Consider the following 24,860-nt stretch of genomic DNA (forward strand, 5'->3'; position numbering starts at 1 on the left):
ATCTCTCTCTCTGTGTCTGTCTGTGTGTGTGTGTGTGTCAGGAGCGCGGGAGGGTCGGCGTGATCTTTAACGTGGGGACGGATGACATCGTCATCGAGGAGAGCGGCGTGATGGTCAGCGATGGGAAATATCATGTGGTCAGATTCACACGGAGCGGCGGGAACGCCACACTACAGGTGGATAATCTGCCCGTGCTGGAGCGCTTCCCTTCAGGTGAGACACACTCACACACACATAACACACACACACACACACACACTCACACACACACTCACACTCACACACTCACACACACACTCACACTCACACACACACTCACACTCACACACACACTCTCACACTCACACACACACTCACACTCACACTCACACACACACACACACACTCACACACACACACACACACACACACACTCTCACACTCACACACACACACACACTCACACACACACTCACACTCACACACACACTCTCACACTCACACACACACTCACACTCACACTCACACACTCACACTCACACACACACTCACACTCACACTCACACACTCACACACACACACATGTTGGTTTTGCTATACTTGAGAGGACTCTCATAGGCGTAATGGTTTTTATACTGAACAAACTGTATATGCTATTGCCCTACACCAACCCTACACCTAAACTTAGCCCTCACAGGAGACTTTTTGCATTTTTACATTTTAAGATAAACTTCATTTAGTATTTTTAATAATTTATTTCCCTTGTGAGGACCGGCCAAATGTCCTCACAAAGTCAAAAATCTCAAGCTTTACTATCCTTGTGGGGACATCTGGTCCTCACAAGTATAGCTAAACACGTACACTCACACACACACACACACACACACACTCTCACACTCACACACACACACACACTCACACACACACTCACACTCACACTCACACACTCACACACACACTCACACACACACTCACACTCACACTCACACACACACACACACACACACACACACACTCTCACACTCACACACACACACACACTCACACACACACTCACACTCACACACACACTCTCACACTCACACACACACTCACACTCACACTCACACACTCACACTCACACACACACACACACACACACACTCTCACACTCACACACACACACACACACACACACACATATGATCACGGTTATGACAGACAGACACGTGTCTCTCTGTCTCTCTCTGAGGAAGACGTTTTCTGTGCTAAATCAACATCTTAACTTGTGTTAATGATTCAAGATGTCACACCAAACCTGACACTTATTGCTGGTTAAAGCAGCTGTCCGAAAGCTTAGATTCAGAGTGATTGTTTTTACTTGTTTTTATTTATTTATTTGTTTGTTTGTTTTTGTTTATTTGTTTGTGTCCCACAACCTGAGTTTATATTCAGTGTGGGATTTTTTTACGTTTTTTTTTATATAATTTATTTTAATTTAATTTAATTTAATTGTGATTGTTATTTATTTTTTGTTTATTTAAATTTTTGGTATTAATTTTATTATATATATATATATATATATTTGATTCTAGTGAATCATTAATCATATTACTCGCACAGCAAAAAAAATAATCTGTCTTGTTTTTAGTATAATTCATGAATCAAGATACATGTGACTGAGTGTGTGTGTATGTGTGTGTGTATGTGTGTGTGTGTGTGTGTGTGTGTGTGTGTGTGTCTGAGTGTGTCTGTGTGTGTCAGTGTTAATTTTGACAGCAAATTTAGATTTTGTTTTAGTCATATTTTAGTCATCTGAATGGTTTTTCATTTTAGTCTAGTTTTAGTCGACTAAATATCATACGATTTATCATTATTTGTAATCTACAGTAAATTTAGTCGGCTAAAATCTTATGGGTTTAGTTACAGTGCATTTATTAAGCATTTCTCTAAAATTTATATAGGCTATATAGGTTTGATATTTTTTTATTTATTTTTTTTTTTTTTATCATGATAGACTGCAATTTAACTGCGGTGACACACAACATGCCTTTGTTCAAATTAAATAAAACCACTTCTCATAAAGAACAAGAACATGGTTTTCTTTTTAATGAAATGCCAATGGTTATATAGGCTAATTATGCATTTTTTATAAAAATTTGTTTACAATATTCTTCATTCTTTCAAGCAGACATATTTATTTCTATAAATAATTTAGATTAATCTTTAGGGCTTCTAAAGTTTTTCAGTCAAGAGCAGTGAGTGATTGTATGTCTTTCTTTTGTTGATTGATTAACATCAGTGTCTCAGACAATAGCGTTAGGCTGCTATCCCTTTAAAACCAAATGTAAGGTGACGGATGCAATGGATGCAAAGTACTGATTCACGTTTTCCCTGCCGTTTACGTTCACAGCTGTTTACATGAATACTTGCAAAGACTATAGAATACCCAAGATGTGTCACTCGTATAGTTTTGAATGGGAAAAATGCAACAATTAATATGGCCGCTCAATCGCAGGAAGCCCCACCTTCTGAATGAAAGAGCCAATCGCTAAGCGGTAAAGTCAGCCCGTCACTGCAGCTGGCGTTAGAAGTCCCGGTTGCTATAGAAACAGTCAGCGCTCCGAGACGCGCACTCAGGACTGCTCATGTGCACCTGCTGATCTAGTCTGAGAAATAAGATTTTTATAACGCTATTTGAGCAAAAGAAACAACATTTATGACACAGTTGTTGTCCGATTTCATTGGTGATTTCAAATATGAAATTTAATCGTAAGAACAGTTTTGGAGAATTTAATGTTTCCCCATTCAAAGTAGAGGTTGGCCGATATGGGTTTTTCTCTGGCCGATGCCGATATTTAGAAATCAGGGCAGCCGATGGCCGATATATGATGGCGATTTTTTGGGCCGATATGTTTGGCCGATTTTCTTTATTTCTTTTTTTTTCCCCTTCATCTCAGGGATGTTCATTTTTTTTCAGTAATTTATCCAAATATTTAAAAAGGTTTGCTGCATGGTTAAGATATGCTGTGCGTATAAAAAATTGTGTTTTTTAGAGAGAGAGAGAGAGAGAAAAGTCACGTATAAGTGACATTTTATTATTTAATTCAGAAATAGGCCTAATGCTGACGTGAAATGTTTACAAACATTATAATAAACACTGTAAACATAGCTAGGCTATTTTAGTTCCCCTCACTCCACAACAAATGCTTTCAGTTAACAGTATTTAGAAAAGAACAAGAATTAAAAATATAAGAAGCTAGCTATAAACGACAAGCCAAAACAAATTCATTTAGGCTAAAACGAAACTGAAACCAACGTTGGGTCTCTCATTCGACACACAACCAAATGTTTCCGTATTTGCGATGTATTTGAATGCCAAAATATTATTTATTATGTACAGGTGCATCTCAATAAATTAGAAAGTGGTGAAAAAGTTCATTTTTTTCTTGTAAGTCATATATTTTAGATTCATTGTCTGACCTGAACGCCATAGAGAATCTATAGAGTATTGTCAAGAGGAAGATGAGAGACACCAGACCCAACAATGCAGATGAGCTGAAGGCCGCTATCAAAGCATCCTGGGCTTCCATAACACCTGAGCAGTGCCACAGGCTGATTGCCTCCATGCCACGCCGCATTGATGCAGTAATTAAAGCAAAAGGAGCCTCTACCAAGCATTGAGTGCATATACAGTAAATGAACATACTTTCCAGAAGGCCAACAATTCACTAAAAATGTTTTTTTTTTTTATTGGTCTTATGAAGTATTCTAATTTGTTGAGATTTTGGTGTATTGGTGGGTTTTTGTGAGCCTATATCATCACAATTAAAAGAATCAAAGACTTAAACTACTTCAGTCTGTGTGCATTGAATTTATTTAATACACGAGTTTCACAATTTGAGTTGAATTACTGAAATAAATGAACTTTTCCACGACATTCTAATTTATTTAGATGCACCTGTACTTCACAGAATTACTGAATTTCACAGGAAAGATTTGTTTATTTTTTATAAATAAAGAACTGTATTTCTTTAGTCAAGTATTATATGTTACACGGGCTGGTTTATTCATTTTTAAGTATTTTTGGGATTTTAAGAACAAGTGGAAAATGTGCTGAATGTTTCATTTCATCCAAGTGAAATTAACAAGCAGTTAGACTTAATTTACATTCGTTTTAAACGCGGAGCCAGGCGCGAGTGGACACAGGTTGCGCGCGTGCGTCAAGCCTCGTCCATATTTCCAGATGCGCTCGTGAGAGACTTGCGGAGCAGAACCGGGCGCGAGACCGCGAGTATAAAAGTGTGTGCGGCTCGTCCGTGAGACGCGGGAGACGCGCAGCGAGTATGAGAAGCATTCAGAGACACGGGCTGTGTGTGCGGTCTTCTGAATTAGCGAACATGCAGCGTATATATATAATATATATATGTTTTCTTTAATTTTAATTTGCCTAACTTTCGATCTGACCCTTTTTAAACGGTGGGTGTAAATGCAGTTGGCTCGAGCAGTGCTGATCGGGGAGGAGGTGCGCTCACTCTGTTGTTAGTAAGACCGTCACTCAGGGCTGGCTATCGTGCATATGATCTGGATCAGAGTAATATCGCGTCCACATCGCAGGCTGTGCGATTAGCAAATCACAACGTCTCAAATCGTGATTGCGATTCGATTTCGATTAATCGCACAGCTCTACCAGGTAGTTCTCTCTTCAGAAAGTTAGCAGGCAGAGGGGGACATCACAGGGTTATCTGTGGTGCCAGTGGAATGGCAATCTGCTTGCCGCACGAGGCAGCATCACGTGTTGCTTCCAGAGCGCCTGTATATTAATCGGCCTAATTTGCAGCACAATCGGCCGATGCCGATTAATTAAAAAATGCCAAAAATCAGCCGATCAATGGGTCGACCTCTAATTCAAAGTGATAGGAGCTGCTCTTGGATGCCCGAGAGGCGTTTCAAAGATGGCCGCCGAGTGACATGACTTGTCTTAAAGAGACTTTGATACGTTCGTCAAAACGGACATTTCAACATAATTTTCACGTCGCATTAATGGAGAAATACACACAAAGAGTAGCCTACTCATGCGCTGTGAGACACTTTCTGTGTGTATATGCTTCAGTGTCTTTGCTTAGAAATCCGGATCGAATTGAGTTCTCTCTTGCGTCGTCAGATTTATGCATATGTCTGCTCTCCTCTTACTCCCACATATTGACATTTTTGAACGTTTTATGCGCCGTGCAGCAAGTGTATTTTAGCTTATGTCCCGCCAGTTCATATGTTCGCATCTAACCTTCTATGCAGCAGATTCGTTCTGAATTCATCTCTTCCCAAATCGTCCCTCCCTAACATTTTCGTCTTGTTTTTATTCGTTGACGAAAATGTCAATAGATTTGCGTCATAATTTTTGTCATTCAAAAAGAGTTTTCGTTCGTTATCGTCTCGTCGTTGTCAGTGAAAAAAATGTTGTTGATGAAAATTATTCGTCAACGAAATTAACACCAGTGTGTGTGTGTGCGTGTGTGTGTGTGTGTGTGTGTGTGTGTGTGAGTATGTGTGTGTGACTGTGAATGTGACTGTGTGTGTGTGTGTGTGTGTGTGTGTGTGTGTGTGTGTGTGTGTGTGTGTGTGAGTGTGACTGTGTGTGTGTGTGTGTGTGTGTGTGTGTGTGTGTGTGTGTGTGTGTGAGTGTGTGTGTGTGTGTGTGTGTGTGTGTGTGTGTGTGTGTGTGTGTGTGTGTGAGAGTATGTGTGTGTGTGACTGTGAGTGTGACTGTGTGTGTGTGAGTGTGTGTGTGTGTGTGTGAGTGTGACTGTGTGAGTGTGACTGTGTGAGTGTGACTGTGTGTGTGTGTGTGTGTGTGTGTGTGTGTGTGTGAGTGTGATTGTGTGAGTGTGACTGTGTGTGTGTGTGTGTGTGTGTGTGTGTGTGTGTGTGAGAGTATGTGTGTGTGTGACTGTGAGTGTGACTGTGTGTGTGTGTGTGAGTGTGTGTGTGAGTGTGACTGTGTGAGTGTGACTGTGTGTGTGTGTGTGTGTGAGTGTGATTGTGTGAGTGTGTGTGTGTGTGTGTGTGTGTGTGTGTGTGTGTGTGTGTGTGTGTGTGTGTGTGTGTGTGTTAATGACGCAAGCATCAGCAGCAGCAGTGTGGACTGGAGAAATATAAATATCCAGTGACCCAGTTAGTGCAGAGGGAGTCTGCAGTGGAATTGTGGGTAGGATGGCGCCTCCTGCAGGCCTGGTCCATCCTGGACTGATCCCAGTCGTTGTCATAGTAACAGGCTGTATTTAACTGGAGCAGGTTGATAAGTGCTGAAGGTCAGTAAGGTTTGCTGTGGTTTACTCGTGGTAATGTCTCAGTCACAGTGTGAGAATACCTGCTAAACACTCAGAACGTCCACAGGAATCCACTGTGCCATAGAAACAAAACGCTCCTCATCTGAGGATGAGAACGGCTCCCATTTGAACAGCAGCTGACTAATTACAGTAATAATTACAGTCGCGATGTTACCGCAGCATTAGTGCGATTACAAGACCTGTTCACAGTGGGGCCGTTTATGTTTTGTGTGGATTAGTTTTACATATTTCATTTATTATTTTAGAGAATCAGAATGAGCTTTATTGGCCAAGTATGTTTACACATACGAGGAATTTGTTGTAGTGACAGAAGCTCCACAGTGCAACAGAAGGACAGTAACAGGACAGGACACAGGTAATGAAACAAAATAACAGGAAATAGCCAATGACCAATGTACAAGCAGCAAAAAAAAAAAAAAAAAAGAAATACACAATATATAATATATAATATAGGCGACTATGTATGTACAGGTCAAGTATGTGCAAATTAGAAATGAGAAAATAAAATAAGTGAGTGTGGTGAATGGATAATGTATTAGTTGTGTGTTCCACGTTTATTTATTGAGTGTTCATGAGATGGATTGCCTGAGGGAAGAAACTGTTCCTGTGTCTGGTCGTTCTGGTGCTCAGAGCTCTGTAGCGTCGACCAGACGGTAACAGTTCAAAGAGGGAGTGTGCTGGGTGTGAGGGGTCCAGAGTGATTTTACCAGCCCTTTTGCTCACTCTGGATAAGTACAGTTCTTGGAGAGTGGGGAGGGTTGTACCAATGATTCGCTCAGCAGTCCGGACTACCCTCCGTAGTCTTCTGAGGTCAGATTTGGTAGCTGAGCTGAACCAGACAGTTATTGAGGTGCAGAGGATGGATTCAATGATGGCAGAGTAGAACTGTTTCAGTAAGTCCTGTGGCAGGTTGAACTTCCTCAGCTGGCGAAGAAAGTACAACCTCTGCTGGGCCTTCCTGACAATGGAGTCAATGTGAATATCCCACTTCAGGTCCTGAGAGATGGTGGTGCCCAGGAATCTGAATGACTCCACTGCAGTCACAGTGCTGTTCATGATGGTGAGTGGGGGGAGAGCAGGGGGGTTTCTCCTGAAGTCCACGATCATCTCCACAGTTTTGAGCGTGTTAAGCTCCAGGTTGTTAAGACTGCACCAGACAGCCAGCTCCTTAACCTCCTGTCTGTAAGCAGACTCGTCACCGTCCTGGATGAGGCCGATCAGTGTGGTGTCGTCTGCGAACTTCAGGAGCTTGACAGAGGGGTCTTTAGATGTGCAGTCGTTGGTGTAGAGGGAGAAGAGCAGTGGGGAGAGTACGCAGCCCTGAGGAGCTCCAGTGCTGATGGTTCGAGTGCTGGATGTGAATTTGCCAAGCTTTACTAACTGCTGTCTGTCTGTCAGGAAGCTGTTGATCCACTGGCAGACGGAGGTGGGGACGGAGAGCTGAGTTAGTTTATTTTGAAGGGTTTCCGGGATAATGGTGTTAAAAGCAGAGCTGAAGTCCACAAACAGGATCCTCACATAAGTCCCTGGTCTGTCCAGATGCTGCAGGGTGAAGTGTAGTCCCATGTTGACTGCATCATCCACAGACCTGTTTGCTCTGTAGGCAAACTGCAGGGGGTCCAGTAAGGGTCCAGTGATGTCCTTCAGATGAGCCAAAACCAGTCTTTCAAATGATTTCATGGCTACAGACGTTAGTGCCACAGGTCTGTAGTCATTAAGTCCAGTAATTTTGTGTTTCTTTGGGACGGGGATGATGGTGGAGCGTTTGAAGCATGAGGGGACTTCACACAGCTCCAGTGATCTATTGAAGATCTGTGTGAAGATGGGGGCCAGCTGCTCAGCACAGATCTTTAGGCAGGCTGGTGACACACCATCTGGACCAGGTGCTTTCCTTCTTTTGTTCTTCCTGAAGACCTGGCACACATCGTCTTCGCTGATCTGAATTGTAGGTGTGGGGGAGAGAGGGGTTGCTGGAGGTGTGAATGGTTGTGTGGAGGGGTGTTCTGGGCGGGTGTGGGGTGATCGTTCAAAACGACAAAAGAACTCGTTTAAGTCGTCTGCCAGGTGTTGATTCTCCAGAGTGCTGGGGGGTGGTGTTTTGTAGCTGGTGATGTCCTTTAATCCTAGCCACACTGAAGCCGGATCGCTGGAAGAGAATTTGTTCCTGAGCTTGTCAGAATAATTCCTCTTTGCCACTCTGATCTCCTTTTCCAGTGTGTATTTGGCCTGTTTGTACTGTTTTAATTATTTATATTATTATAATTATTACTTTAAAATATGCAACTTATTTAAGTTTTTTTTTTTAAATATATATATATATATATTTGTTTTTACTTATTGCAATTTTTTCATTTATTGGCACAGGACAATACAGACAACTGACAAGAAGTAAACTATATTGGTGTTTATTTTATTTTATTTTTACTGTATTTATTTAAATATTAAGATTATTTATATTTTAATATTATTTATTTAAATATTGGTGTATGTGTGTGTGTGAGAGAGAGAGAGAGAGAGAGAGTGTGTGTGTGTGTGTGTGTGAGAGAGAGTGCATGTGTGTGTGTGTGTGTGTGTGTGTGTGTGTGAGCGTGTGTGTGTGAGAGAGAGTGCATGTGTGTGTGTGTGCGTGTGCGCGTGCGCGTGTGTGTGTGTGTGTGTGTGTGTGTATGTGTGTGTGCATGTTTATGTGGTTTATGAGGACACAAATGTGTATAATAACATGGGTATGACAGAGGTATTACAATATGAAGGTGGTTTATGAGGACACTGCCTATGTCCCCGTAATTCAAAAGGCTTAAAAAACATACTAAATGGTGTTTTTTTGAAAATCTAAAAATGCACAAAGTCTCCTGTGAGGGCTAAGTTTAGGTGTAGGGTTGGTGTAGGGCAATAGCACACACAGTTTGTTCAGTATAAAAACCATTACGCCTATGGAGAGTCCCCATAAACCACAAAAACCAACGTGTGTGTGTGTGTGTGTGTGAGAGAGTGTGTTTGTGTGTGTGTGTGTGTGTCAGTGTGAGAGAGAGAGAGTGTGTGTGGGGATGGTTGATCTCCGCTGCGACGCAGGCATTCTTGCTGTGGTTTTCTCTCTCGATGCATATTTAGGTCCTCACCTTCTCCTGAAGAGCTCGACTGACGAAGCTTCAAAGGTCTGAACACATCTACAAATGAAACGGGTTGGATGTGATACTGTGAATCACTGCACTCAAGAACCTTTGATCATTTGACCCCATGCAGAAAATGTCTTCCTGGAGTCTCACTGTTTGATGTTCAGCAGGACTGTTGTTGATTCAATATACTGATATGGAAATGTTCTTATGCATTTTTAATGTGAACGACGATGGTTTCTTTTCCACGTTCACCAAGACACTTTAATGCACTGTAATTATCCAGAAGTAAAATTCAACCTCTAAAATGACTCATAAATATGCTTAACTCATGTTTAAAACACATGGTAACCAGAGCTTGCTTGACTTTCTAACCTCCAAAACCATGTTTAAAGCCTCGAGGGTGTTAAATCTGATTTTAAAGGCGTTCTCTCTAACCTCTAATCTTTAACCTTTGACCTTCCAGATTGTAACCTGTTGAATTTGTTTGTTCTTCAAAGGGAGCTTTGATAGTGATCGGCTGGCTATTGCTAGGCAAAGAATCCCATACCGACTCGGTCGGGTAGTTGACGAGTGGCTACTCGACAAAGGTAATTAAACAGCACCAAACCCCACTAACGAACGGTTTGTCTAATCACGCTAAACACATCTCTGGCTGAAGTGCAGGCCCACGGATGTAGCAGAGAATGGCGAGCATGCGAAAAGAAGAATGAGGAGAAAACAACATTTCATTGGTAGTTTACACCTAAAGAAGTGTGCATTATAGTCTTTGTGAAAGACTCAGACTAATGGGAACGCTGCGCTTCTCAGATCTGTCATCTGACAATGGGACTGCACTTCTCCAGAGTATTAACCTTACCAATAACCCCCACATAACCCTCCCTTAACCTGCCAACCACACGCACAGCTGTTTACTGTTGTGAAACGTCCTATCGAGCAGAAGCTGATTCACAACAGTTCAAACAATCTAAACTCCACAGTTAAAGGGACTCTATTTCAGTGCCTCTGTTTCATCTTTGCTCTCGCCGCTCTAAATTGATTCCGACTTTAACCCTTTGAGTCCAGAAGGTCTTAACTATCTGTCTGATGTTTCCTGTTTCCTCTGAGGACACACCCACTCCGAGGGCAAAGTCTGCAGGACAGCCAGGCGTTATGTAGTTCTTCTAGCTTTGGTTAGTCTGCATGTGGGGAGTTTACAAATAAAAATTGGTCTGTGTCCTATGGTGTGACATAGCAAAAATGTAAAAAAAAAAAAACTTAAGATACAAATAACATGAGAAAAATGTATCTTCATTCTTAGAGTTACAAATAACATGAGAGAGGTTTATCTTCAATGTTAGAGTTGGTGTTGTTTTTTTACATTACACCATAGGACACATTGATACGTCACCTACCCATGTCTTTCTGTTGCACACACAGGTATTTTGTTGGATTTTGATGCAAGAATCAGCTTGAAGCATGAACAAATACAACATGTGGGCAATTTGACCTATTTAAAAGTTCCAGCCTACTGCTGAAACTGACGTCATGTGTCTAATTTACTGCTGAAATTAATGTTCTTCCTCTGTATTTGTGTCTTGTTTTCCAGCACAAACCTCTAAACATTTTTAAATCAAGACACATTTCTAGTTTTGGCCAAAATAATGGATCATTTTCATGAGCTGAGATCTTTTAGTCTGCTGTTTTCAGTTGATGCATGAGCAGACCTTCACTAAACATTATTTGTAGAGCGCCAATAATCTTTGTTTTGTTACTTTTAACATGAAACAAAGTCTCAGCTTACAAATTCTGTCAGTGTTATCACTAAATTTAAATCGTAAATGATGTTTTGTGGCGACAGATCACTGATGATCTCTTCCTCTTTACTACTAGTTACAGCAGCAAATAAACATGATGAAACATCAGAAAGAGAACAACTTACTGAAATCAATCATGAATAATAGAAGCCACTAATCAGTGATTCAATCAATCAAGATGCATTTACTTCAGATGCTAAATGACAGAAGTCTTGTTTTCTCAGGAACTGTTCAAAGTTACCAACACATATCTGAGTTAGAAAATAAACTTAATTCAAAGGGAAAACCGGTGTATTTTTGACCCGTTTCCAGCTGTTTGTTTTTCATTTTGATCAGTTTCCCAGAAAATAAGACTTCTTATATTCTGCCATTTTAGATCCTCAGTAAATGTACCTTGATTTAAGAATGCTTTTATGTTTGTGCTGAAAAACAAGACAAAAACACTGAGGAAGAACTTCACTTTCTGCAGTTTGGGCAAACGTTCATAAAGTTTCATGAGGAAATATAAAACAGACATTTATATTGATTTAATGAAACTGCTAATCAAACTGCTTTGTTTGTATTGATCTGAAAACGTGCACAGAGAATCGTTTGAGTCGACTCTCAGTTTGAGTTGTAGGATGCTGTCAGTAGATCTTAAGGTTAACCTGTCCCTTTCTGTAAAAGAGCTGGAGGTGGCCGACGTGTGTAAGAATATCAGAGTAGAGGACAGTCTGTCAACTCAAAGGGTTAAAGGAGTTTGAGGCTTTACCGACAGGGAAAATGTAAAGGATAAGCAGAATTTAACCAACCGTTCTTCTAAACCCTGAGGGCCGCCGCTCTTCTCCTCTTCAGCAAGCAGGATTTAGTTTTCATTGGATTAGATAAAGAAGCCCTCAGTCATAAACCTGTTTCTAAACTCACATAACCGAATGAATGTAGATCTGATGAAGAATTAGTCAGAGCAGACGAACCGTCTAAACAGAACGCAAACTAACCCGCACGTAACGCTTGAATGAAACTCAGAGGGTTAAACACTGAACGAAGAGTAAACGCTCTGCTCGTTGTTCTGTAGCATTTGCAGAGAGAATACGGTCCCTTTAACATTTACACGTCTGACAGTCAATGATGAAGCAATGATGTGCTGATGTACTGTGTGAAGCGTCATGTGTTTGTCTGCGAGTGCAGTTTGGACTATGAACTCATGCACTCAAGGTCAGTCATTAATTCCTGCTCTTACTGAGGATGAACCATCAGTGACTGTATTCTCAAGAGATAAATGCCAGTTCTCGTGTTAATCATTTTTACCAGTCCCCATAAACATGCAGGAAAATGTTAAATTAAGGCAAAACGCTACAGGCAAACTATTGTTTTTTTTGTTTTGTTTTTTCAGTTTAGTTTTGAGATTTTAGGCAACTTGAATTCAGTGGAATTTAGTGAATTTAGGGGAAATAAAACACCCAAATTACAATAAAGTCAAATAGACACTTAAAAGTCACAATTATTGTCACAATAATGACAATAAAGCTCAACTTCAACTTATTTCATTACACTTTATCTATTTGCTTCTGTATATTTCAATTACAATCCATACCTTGAAAAGTCTTATCTCCACTTCAGCAGTTTTATTCCTCTTGATATTCTGAAGGATTTTACTGAGGGGTTTGCTGATATATCATATAGTTTTTATAACATTTTATTCCTAAAATAAACATGGCGAAAATGATTTTGTTTTCTGTCCGTTGACAGTATTTTCTGAATTATGTAGCGATAAAAAGAAAACTGTAAAATCCCCTCAGTAAAAACCTTTAGCTCTAATATGTCAACAAAACTGAACAAGAATTATGAACCTGACTTTAGATTTCTGTTCTGGCTGTTTCTGCAAATTAGTGCATATTTAACTATTTTAAATATAATATTTTATAAAACTAGTAATACAAAAGCAGTTGTTAATGTAATCATTTAACTGGGGGAAGTATATCTATTCTGTTTTTTTTTTTTTTTTTTTTTACACTATTTACCTGTAGTGTCTTGTTTTAAAAACAAAAGTCCTGAATGTGTCTGTATAACATTATACAAATGATTATTATCAATTATGATCGTTATAGAATGATTATGATGAGAATGATTTTGAATGAGTTTGATGTAATGAGGATGGTCCAGACTGCACAGGATTCATGTGGAAAAGGCCAGAGAATGTGTGAGAGCGACTCTTTCTCGTCTGGCGTTGAGTTAGATCAGACAGAACATTCTCGAGTGGCGATGGTGTCAGTGTTATGAATTCAGGATGGCAGCACCTCCACAGCTCAATGAAGAGGAAAAAAAGGGTTTAACAGCTCAATTCCAGCAGAAGCCATTCAGAGCCTCGGTTTTTCTCTCTTGTCCTTTCGCTGGCGTTCATCACTCTCTAAACGTCCCCATGACTTTCCATCATTTCCTCTTCTCCTGTATCCGACGCTCCTCCATCTCCCGTCTTTTTATTGTAGAGCCGACGCCGCTGCGAGAGACGCAGTCAGAGATTACAAATAACCGCAGCGCATTGATTTATTTTGTGCTGTTTATTTCGGTTCCTGAAGAAAGACCTCAGCAGGGAAATGCGAGCACAGAACACACTTGTTTTACAGCAGAAACGCGCCCGGCGCCGCTACTAAATCACTGCGTTTGGGCTCTGTTTGAACACTTTCTCACTTTTAAATGACTCCAGAGAGAAGGTACACAGGCTTTTCTATAAGACAGCACAGAAGCTTGGAGAAAAGCTCGTGGGTTTCCACACAGACTGCTGCAGAAACACGTGATATTCTCACCGGACTCTCTCTTCATCCTGACAGAGGTGATGGAGGAAAACTTCTCTGTGTTAAGTTCTCTGAGTCAGTTTTGGATTGTGTCACAGTTCCAGTGAAGCCCATCACAGATCAGACGCACACACACAAACACATGTACATATACTGGTGATGCACTGAAATTATGGCAACTGAAAAAACATTTCTGGTTTTGACCAAAATAATAGATCATCTTAGATCTTTTAGTCTGCTGTTTTCAGTTGATGCATGAACAGAACTTCACTAGACATTATTTGTAGAGATTTGTTATGTTACTTTTGATATTAAACAAAGTCAAAGTCTTACAAATTATGTCAGTTTTATCTCTAAATTCAAACAGTAAACATGGCTTTGTAATGTGTGGCGACAGATCATCTCTTCCTCTTTACTACTAGTTACAGCAGCAAATAAACATGATGAAACATCAGAAAGAGAACAACTTACTGAAATCAATCATGAATAATAGAATCCATCAATCAGTGATTCAGCCACAGGAATACGTCAATAAAACAGCTTGAGATCAATAATGTCACATTTACCACAGAAAAGATATTCAATCACCATAAACTCCATAATCAGCTAGAAAAATAACTAATTTCCCACAATATATGCACTATATTATATATTCATTATATTTTACTGACCCTGTTCTTCAGTATTTAATGCATGTTTGAATAAGTCATGAAAACAAATGTTTATTACAGCTGTCATTTAAATGTTTAAATCTCAACAACAAATTAATATACCACTAAAAGTTGATATAAAAACTGCCATGTGTGCAATTTAAATGTTTATTTATTTGAATAATCCATTGATTACTAAACAAACATAATTTTCTGTTTCCAGTTAAGAGAAAATTTTAATTTCGGTTTTGGTTACAAAATTAATTTCAGTGCATCACTAATATAGATTAATATAATATCTAAATTTTACATAATATAGACTTCTTGAGGATGGACTTTGCCTGGCAACCACCCAGAACTGTATGATGCGGTGATGCGGTAAAAGCCACCATAGCAACAACCTGAGACCCCGGCAACCACTCATATCCCCTCCATCTGTATATTGTTGAGGAGGAAACATCTCAGAAGAAGCAAACGCAGCAGAAGAAGAAGGAAACTTTCTTTCCAGAACTTCAGTTTCACAACCTTCATGCCTGCTGGTGAAGGACACGGGTCACCAGATCAAACACCCACTCCAGTGCTCTGGATCAGAGGAGACGACCTCACCCACTCACACACAGAAATACAGCGATGGTATCATTACACCTCAGCAGCGTTCAGGCGGTTTGTGCATTAGTCACACACACTCACACTGATGACCCGCTCGCGCCGTAATTACGGAGCACTGCTCTTTTCACTCGTCTTTCATCTGTGAGTTTATTTTGCCTTTATAAAGAGAAGAAACTCATCTGCACAGCAGACGGCACTCACTCTGCTCTCGGTGTTCACCCACAAATGAACATTCTTTCATCATTTAAAGAAGAGAAAGCAAAGATATAAAGAAGAGAAAGCAAAGATATAAAGAAGAGAAAGAAGATATTCTGAGAAATGTCTCAATGTTTTATGTTTGACCAAAGAAAACAAGTCATACAGGTTTAATGTCATGAAGGAGAGTAATGATCATCTTCAGAGTCACTGGTAGTTGGAAACATTGTTTGTTTATTCTTTCTCTCTTGTTTATTTGTTTATTTTTTTCCTTCTTTTTCTGATTGTTTTTCTTTTTTAATTATTTATTTTTGTTTTTAGTATTTTGTCCTTTTTTGTTTATTTATTCTTTCTGTTTATTTATCTGTTTACTTATTTATATTTCATATTACTTGGTGTGTTTTTCTTAGTTTTTTGTTTTGTTTTTATTTATTGTTTCTTTATTGTTATTTATTCATTTATTTATTTTTTCCTTTATCTTTGTATGCATGTATTTATTTATTTTCACATGTGTGTGTGTGTGTTTTTTTTTTTACCTACTTTCTTACCTCCTCTATCTTTTTCTATTTTAATTAATGTTTTTTTTAACAGTTTTTTTTCCCTTAATTTTTCATTTATATTCATTTGTCTTTTTCTTTCTCTCTCCTGCGCGTCGCTGACCTCTTCAGGCTCTCTGTCCTCAGAGCGTCTTCCCTCGACTCGCTGATGTTTCTGCAGACAATGGGAGATGTTTTGCGAAGCTCAGATCATGAATTCACACTGCTGGATGTGTCCATTCTCTGGGGATTTCGTAGTCGTGCTCAGATCCGTTAAATGATGTCAGACGCACTGATTGACAGAGATCTCTCCGGTCGCTCGCTCTGAACGGTCGGATGTAAAAATCTCACAGGAGGAGAAGAGAGGAACATTTATGAATTTATTACTCAGGATCAAAGAGTCAAACCCATTCACAGAGGTGGAGATGTGTGACGGACCCAGTGTGTGTGTGTGTGTGCGCTCTTCATCTCCTCACCAATCCATCATCATCATCATCAGAGGCAACATTAAAGCATTAAACCCGACAGAATCAAACACCGTCCGTCTCACAAACCGCTTTCCTTTGCTTGCTGTGCATCTTTCATCATCAGCTGCTTTATGAATATTTCCCATCATCATCTTATTCATTCTGTCCGTCTCTCGTCTCTGAAACCCTCCAAAGGTCATTCTGCCCGCTTGACGTTTCCATGGAGATGAGGATGATGATGGCGTATGAATGAGAGAGAAACTGCTGATACTCAGCAAACCTCACTCTCAGTAACACAAGCGAGGTCAACCACTAACTCAATGATACAGTATATGATACAAAACCAAATTATATGACATAATTATATCAAACTGTACAATTAGATACATATAAGACACACACACACACAGATAGATAGATAGACAGACAGACAGACAGACAGACAGACAGATAGACAGACAGATAGATAGACAGACAGACAGACAGACAGACAGACAGACAGACAGACAGATAGATAGACAGACAGACAGACAGACAGACAGACAGACAGACAGAGAGATAGATAGATAGATAGATAGATAGATAGATAGATAGATAGATAGATAGACAGACAGACAGACAGACAGACAGACAGACAGACAGACAGACAGACAGACAGACAGACAGACAGACAGACAGACAGATAGACAGATAGATAGATAGATAGATAGATAGATAGACAAATAGACAGACAGACAGACAGACAGACAGACAGACAGACAGACAGACAGACAGATAGACAGATAGATAGATAGATAAATAGACAGACAGACAGACAGACAGACAGACAGACAGACAGATAGATAGATAGATAGATGTTATTTTGATTAATATATTTATTTTTATTATTTTTCATTCTATTTTTTTAATCATTCGTTGTTCTGTCTTTTTTTCCTTTTTTGTTTCCTTCATATTTTATTTATTTGTGATTATTTTTCATTTTGTTTTAATTAATTTGTTTTTAGATGTTCTTTTTTTCTTCTATGTGTTTTTTTCATTATTTGTCTATTTGAATTAATTTAGATTTTTTTTCTTTTTTGTTCTTTATTTTTCTTTTTTTTAGTAATTAGTTTGTCTTTCTATTTTTCTATTTATTTTTCTTCCTTCTTTTTTTGTGGTTTTCTTTGTTTTCCATTTTTATTTATTTACCATTAATGTATTATAAGAGCCAAATCAAACGATACAAGGCACACTAATATGAAACAATGCAATAATATCAAGATGCAGTAAGGCCTTGTATGATTCAGTGTCCGGCTGTGGATTCAGAGCTGATCAGGCGTGTTATCGGGACGGAGGTTTGCGGTGTTTTTCCGTGCGTGTGTCCGTCACTGACCGGACGCTGATGGCTGGGGTGTGTTTCTTGCTCTCCGCAGGTCGGCAGCTGACGATCTTCAACAGCCAGGCGTTCATTAAGGTGGGCGGCGGCGAGAAGGGCCGTAACTTCCAGGGTCAGATCTCGGGGCTGTACTATAACGGCCTACAGGTGCTGAAGCTGGCAGCCGAGGGCGACCCGAACGTTCAGGTGCAGGGCAACCTGCGTCTGGTGGGAGACGTGCCCTCCGTCATGAACACTGACACCACCTCCACCACGCCGCTCGCAGACATGTCCACCACCATCATGGAGACCACCACCACCATGGCCACCACCACCACCCGCAAACAGCGCTCGCCCACCATGAGAGACAGCGTCACGCAGGTCAGTATGTGCGCATGTGAAAACACTCACACTGCAGTAACACAGTCTGAGATCAAACGGAGAAAACAGGAGCAAACACTTGTGCAAAAGTCAAAAGATGTGGGAAAAGTTATTTTCTTTTTGATAAGAATTTTTTTTTTTTTTAAATAAGTATCAGGATTAATTCCTGCGATGCTCAACACAGGATTTGGGGTGAAAATCCAATTGCAATTTTTATGATAAAAATTGTGATTTATGATATGATTTTAAATAATTTGCCTTTGTTTGTTCTTTTTGTTTTGTTTTTGTAGAACTGCACATTTTGTCCAAGGTTTTGTGATTATATCACAATATATTCATTCTGCAGATATGAAATAAATATGCATTTAATTAATTATTATTATTATTTAATAAAATATACATTTTTAAAATAAAAATAAGAAATATTACTATTTTTTTGTGACTGCACATTTTGCCACATAATTTTGTTAATATGTATCAATATGACTATAAAATGATGATGATGATGATGCAAAATAAAACTATAAACTACTAGGCCTATTTAAAACAAAATAAGAAATGTTGCTATTGTAATATTTATAATCATTTAAGAATATATATACTTTTTTATTACTATTATATTTATATTTTATTTTGACAGAAAACTGCAGAAAGCCTGAAAGCTTCTCTTCTTCCCTCTGAAACACGCAGCGTGATTTTATAGTCACACTAAGCCAGATCATAATTTAGATTTATTGTGATAAATTGTTCAGTCTAGCAGAGAGTTTATTATAATTCACCTGAAATCCTCTTTTAAGTGTCTCGATGGTGGTTTGATTCAGAATGATTCCTTGACTGATGTAGAAATACAATAGAAGTAACTTCATTCTGCAGATCTTTAGCTGTGGCGCTGCTCCAGCAGTGTCAGTTTCTGAAGGTCTGAAACGTTTGTTTGTGCTGTGTTTAAATGAAGCTGTCGTGACGGGACGGGCCTACAGTCTGCGTACAGTCTCAAAATAACCCTCAGAAATGTCAGATGTACAGCAGTGACCCGCAGCCATCTTAAATGTTCTCAGTGTATACCGACTGTATACCGGATCCTATAACTCATCTCACATGAAAACACACGCCGGCGCTTGCCTGTGGTTATCAGCTTTCCTCTTCCTGTACTGAGAGAGCATTCAAAGCCAGCTCTGTGGTTCACAAACAGGAAGAAGAGACATTTGAGTATGGCAACAAAACATTCAAAACATTGGCCCATTAATATCTGAAAAAAAAAAGCCTTTTCCACCGGGAATGGTTTCCGAGTCTGTGGCGTTAATGCATTCGCTGAGCAGAGGACGAATTAAACGGATCTGTACGACTGAAATGCCATGTTGGGTTACAGAAACATGTGAAGCTGAAATAGGATTTTGATCTGAGGCGTTCCAAATGATGTAGTCTCTAATAAATATCACTTTATTAAATAAATAAGTACAATAGTTTGCAGCTTCTCAGAACTAATTAAAATAAAACAGGATTGTGTCCTGCGGCTAGTTCAGCGAAAGCGAGCATCAAATAAATCTGCTGAGAACGATCTCCTCGTCCAGTTCACAGTCAAACGGCCGATCCAAGCATTCAGGAGACCAGACTCACTGACCAGAACTAACACACACTACTAATTCTGTGCATACACTTATTCATGTATACTGTTTTATCATCATAATTGCATTTTAGAAGAGTTTGTATTCCTAAATAGTTGAATAACAATCAGTGCAGAATATGATTTTAAGGTTTTTTAAATAATAATAATAATAATTTTAATTTATATAGCGCCTTTCTGCAAACTCAAGGTAGCTTTACAATAAAGGTTTAATTAGAGTTTAGGTTAGTTTACAGATTAGTGTACTGATTAGTGACTGTTAAAATGAATTAGTATACATATGTTGTTGTGAACAGTCAGTTTTCATTCATTTTTGTTTCAGTTTTTTTATTATTATTATTATTTTATTTTTGTGGTTTGCTATTTTAGTACATTAACTAAATGAGAATCGTTGCCTTGGCAATTAGCTGATTGTTTTATGGTTTGAGTTTTGACCCTGACAGACATGAGTGCAACAGTAGTGAACTATGCGTGTACTAGAAAGAGAGACAGATGGACAGATCGATGGATGGACAGATAGATGGACGGACAGAAAGATAGACAGATGGATGGACAGACAAATGGACGGACAGACAGATAGAGGGACGCACAGATAAACAGATGGATGGACGGACAGATAGACAGATGGACAGACAAATGGAAAGATAGACAGATGGATGGACAGATAGATAGAAAGAGAGATGGATGGATGGACAGACAGACAGATGGACAGAAAGATAGACAGATGGATGGACAGACAAATGGAAAGATAGACAGATGGACGGACAGATAGAGATATGGATGGACAGACAGAGGAACGTGTTGTCAATCACAGGTCTAATCAGAAGTTCTAAGTTCTGCTGGAGAATCTCTCTGATGGTTGAATAAAGATGAGTTTCACTGCTGACTGTGTGTTTTCCTCAGAGAGACTCATTTTCTCGATATGTTCAGATGCTGAAATGAGTTTGACGTGTCATGAGAAATGGATGAGAATGATGTCAGACACTGTGTCTGGCAGCTGTGGTTCAGATATGACAGTATATATTTACACTTGGACACCTCATTAATGGACTGAAAACAGAGATTCACAGAGCTGCAGTCAGAGAGTGTGACGTATCATCACATGACAGCTGTCTCTGTGAATGTGTTTGGTGTTTGATGTATTTTTAATTCATTATATTGAAGAAGGACACTGTACTGACTGTCTTGTGTCTCTTTCTCTGCAGAATACTGACGATCTGTTAGTAGCGTCAGCAGAATGTCCGAGTGATGATGAAGATCTCGAGGAGTGTGAGCCTGGAAATGGTGAGTCAGTATTACCATTCAAGTGTGTTTTTATATGCTGTAAACCCACACACACACACACACTCACACAATCTCATCCAGTGTGCAGCTGTGATTGGACAAAATATGCCTCAATTCAAGATGACAGTCACAGATTGAACCTAAATTAATGTAATTTAGTTGGAACTCTTATGGTTTGAATTTATTAATAAATGTATATTGTACCATACAATGTCTTTGATCATTTTAATTTCAAATAGTAGCTTTGATTGCTGGAGCCTGATCAATTACAAGTATAATTTATAATAAATATAAATTAAGGAAACTAAATGAGATTATTTACTCATGTTCAAGTCATGTTTTTAATAAACTCAAACTCCTTTGAATGTATATTCTGAAAACGAGTTGTATTACATAGTTTGCTCATGAAGTAGGTGTGTGTAATGTCAGGGCTGTTTATTAGTGGTGTTGTGAACGAATCGTGTGTGTTTGGGCTGATGTCTGTCTGTCAGCTCATATGGATGAGATTTAACCATACACTGGAGTAGTTATTGAGGTAACGAGGTGGTTTTATCATCAGTTGGTGTGTTTGCGGTCAGATCTCATGACACGCTTCACTAATGCAGCACAAGGGCACAGATCTGATGTATTCGTGCGGTCTCAGGTCATGTGTTTGATGTGTTAGGAGACTTGTCACTTGTTTCATAAATTGCCAGAATCCAGCTATCCACTACATAGAAACCACTGATAACACCTTAGCAACAGGCCAGCGTCTTCCTAACAACCACCAAGAATGTTTCAGGAACCACTCAGAATGCCCTAGCAACCTCCAAGGCACGCCATAGCAACCATCTGAGTGTGAGCAGCAGTTCATCTATTTTTTTGAAAGCAAATATTTCTATTGCACACAGGAGCAGACAGAAGGACAAAGATAGCAAACAAATTGTGTGACTCACCGTCAAATGCTGGACAACAAAGTAAAAGAAAACAAGAAAAATTAAGTTACAAATCAAACACAGAGATGAGAGTGTGAGAGAGAGAGAGGCTGTGACTGCCATCAGCATGTTCCTCACGTTTGCTGTATCATGGGAGATGGATGAGCCACAGACAAAGCAGAGAGATACGGATGGATCTCTGCATTGCGTTTCTGCTCCAGGGTCCCACAGAAACATCCCTCATCTCAGCTGATTTCCATGGGCTAATTAATCTCTGCCCTCATTAGAAGCTCCTAACTACATCATTCACTGGAGCCTGCCAACCATTCTCTAGTTTATAATTAGCTGAAACTACAATCACATAACAATCTGACTGTTCCACACAAACACTACAGTCTGTTACACACAAACACACTACAGTCTTACTGTTACACACAGAAACACTACAGTATGACTGTTACACAAACACACTACAGTCTGACTGTTACACACAAACACAAGACAGTCTGACTGTTACACACAAACACACTACAGTCTGACTGTAACACACAAACACAGGACAGTCTGACTGTTAAACACAAACACACTACAGTTTGACTGTTGCACACAAACACACGTCAGTCTGACTATTACACACAAACACGCGTCAGTCTGACTGTAAAACACAAACATGAGACAGTCTGACTGGTACACACAAACACACTACAGTCTGACTGTTACACACAAACACACTACAGTCTGACTGTTACACACAAACACACTACAGTCTGACTGTTAAACACAAATACACTACAGTCTGACTGTTGCACACAAACACACGTCAGTCTGACTATTACACACAAACACGCGTCAGTCTGACTGTAAAACACAAACATGAGACAGTCTGACTGGTACACACAAACACACTACAGTCTGACTGTTACACACAAACACACTACAGTCTGACTGTTACACACAAACACACTACAGTCTGACTGTTAAACACAAAATCACTACAGTCTGACTGTTGCACACAAACACACGTCAGTCTGACTATTACACACAAACACTCGTCAGTCTGACTGTTACACACATGACAGTCTGACTGTTAAACACAAACACACTACAGCCTGACTGTAACACACAAACATGAGACAGTCTGGCTGTTACACACAAACATGCGACAGTCTGACTGTTACAAACATGAGACAGTCTGACTGGTACACACAAACACACTACAGTCTGACTGTTACACACAAACACACTACAGTCTGACTGTAACACAAACACTGCAGTCTGACTGTTACACACAAACACACTACAGTCTGACTGTAACACAAACACTGCAGTCTGACTGTAACACAAACACTACAGTCTGACTGTTACACACAAACACACTACAGTCTGACTGTAACACAAACACTACAGTCTGACTGTTACACACAAACACACTTCAGTCTGACTGTAACACAAACACTGCAGTCTGACTGTAACACAAACACTACAGTCTGACTGTTACAGAAAAACACACTACAGTATGACTGTTACACACAAACACACTACAGTCTGACTGCAACACAAACACAGGACAGTCTGTCTGTTAAACACAAACACACTACAGTTTGACTGTTAATTTTTTCTTATTTGTAAGTCGCTTTGGACAAAAGCGTCTGCTAAATGACAAAAGTAAAAAAGTAAAGAGTGTAAAGACCATCGACTCTACCGTGCGACTCCACCGGGCAGGGACACCGGCAAGGGATAGTATTATCGCTTTTTATTTAATTTTTTCATTGATATGTTTATTATTGAAATGTTCTTATATGCATGTGTCAATTTTATTTAATTTCTTTATTTTCTTAAATATGTGGGTAGATAGTATTTATAGAGTTGTAACTTTTTAGTTTTAGTTACTTTTTCTTATTTGTAAGTCGCTTTGGACAAAAGCGTCTGCTAAATGACAAAAGTAAAAAAGTAAAGCGTGTAAAGACCATCGACTCTACCGTGCGACTCCACCGGGCAGGGACACCGGCAAGGGATAGTATTATCGCTTTTTATTTAATTTTTTCATTGATATGTTTATTATTGAAATGTTCTTATATGCATGTGTCAATTTTATTTAATTTCTTTATTTTCTGAAATATGTGGGTAGATAGTATTTATAGAGTTGTAACTTTTTAGTTTGTTACTTTTTCTTATTTGTAAGTCGCTTTGGACAAAAGCGTCTGCTAAATGACAAAAGTAAAGTAAAGTAAGTAAAGTAAACACAAACACACATCAGTCTGACTATTACACACAAACACGCATCAGTCTGACTGTTACACACGCAACAGTCTGACTGTTACACACAATCACACTGCAGTCTGACTGTAACACACAAACATGAGACAGTCTGACTGTTACACACAAACACGCGGCAGTCTGACTGTTACAAACATGAGACAATCTGACTGGTCCACACAAACACACTACAGTCTGACTGTTACACACAAACACACTACAGTCTGACTGTTAAACACAAACACACTACAGTCTGACTGTTACAAACATGAGACAGTCTGACTGTTACACACAAACACACAACAGTCTGACTGTAACACAAACCCTACAGTCTGACTGTAACACACAAACACAGGACAGTCTGACTGTTAAACACAAACACTACAGTCTGACTGTAACACACAAACACAGGACAGTCTGACTGTTAAACACAAACACACTACAGTCTGACTGTTACACACAAACACACTACAGTCTGACTGTTAAACACAAACACACTACAGTCTGACTGTTACACACAAACACGCGACAGTCTGACTGTTACAAACATGAGACAGTCTGACTGTTACACACAAACACACTACAGTCTGACTGTAACACACAACCTGGAG

At 39.4% G+C, this 24,860-nt stretch overlaps 1 protein-coding gene across 1 annotated transcript in view; it reads left to right on the top strand.

Annotated features, from left to right (window-relative positions):
• The window catches only part of LOC306888454 (neurexin-2-like), a gene marked incomplete at its 3' end in the record, with an annotated part of 552,351 nt that overhangs the window by 518,857 nt on the left and 8,634 nt on the right, over positions 1-24,860 (top strand). The window contains exons 18-20 of the mRNA XM_079446766.1: positions 42-213; positions 17,852-18,174; positions 21,001-21,079. Of these exons, the coding sequence (XP_079302892.1) occupies positions 42-213; positions 17,852-18,174; positions 21,001-21,079 (574 nt within the window). The remainder of the gene's footprint in view (positions 1-41; positions 214-17,851; positions 18,175-21,000; positions 21,080-24,860) is intronic.

Source organism: Barbus barbus, assembly GCF_936440315.1.
Source record: "Barbus barbus genome assembly, chromosome: 2".
NCBI classification, from domain to species: domain Eukaryota; kingdom Metazoa; phylum Chordata; class Actinopteri; order Cypriniformes; family Cyprinidae; genus Barbus; species Barbus barbus.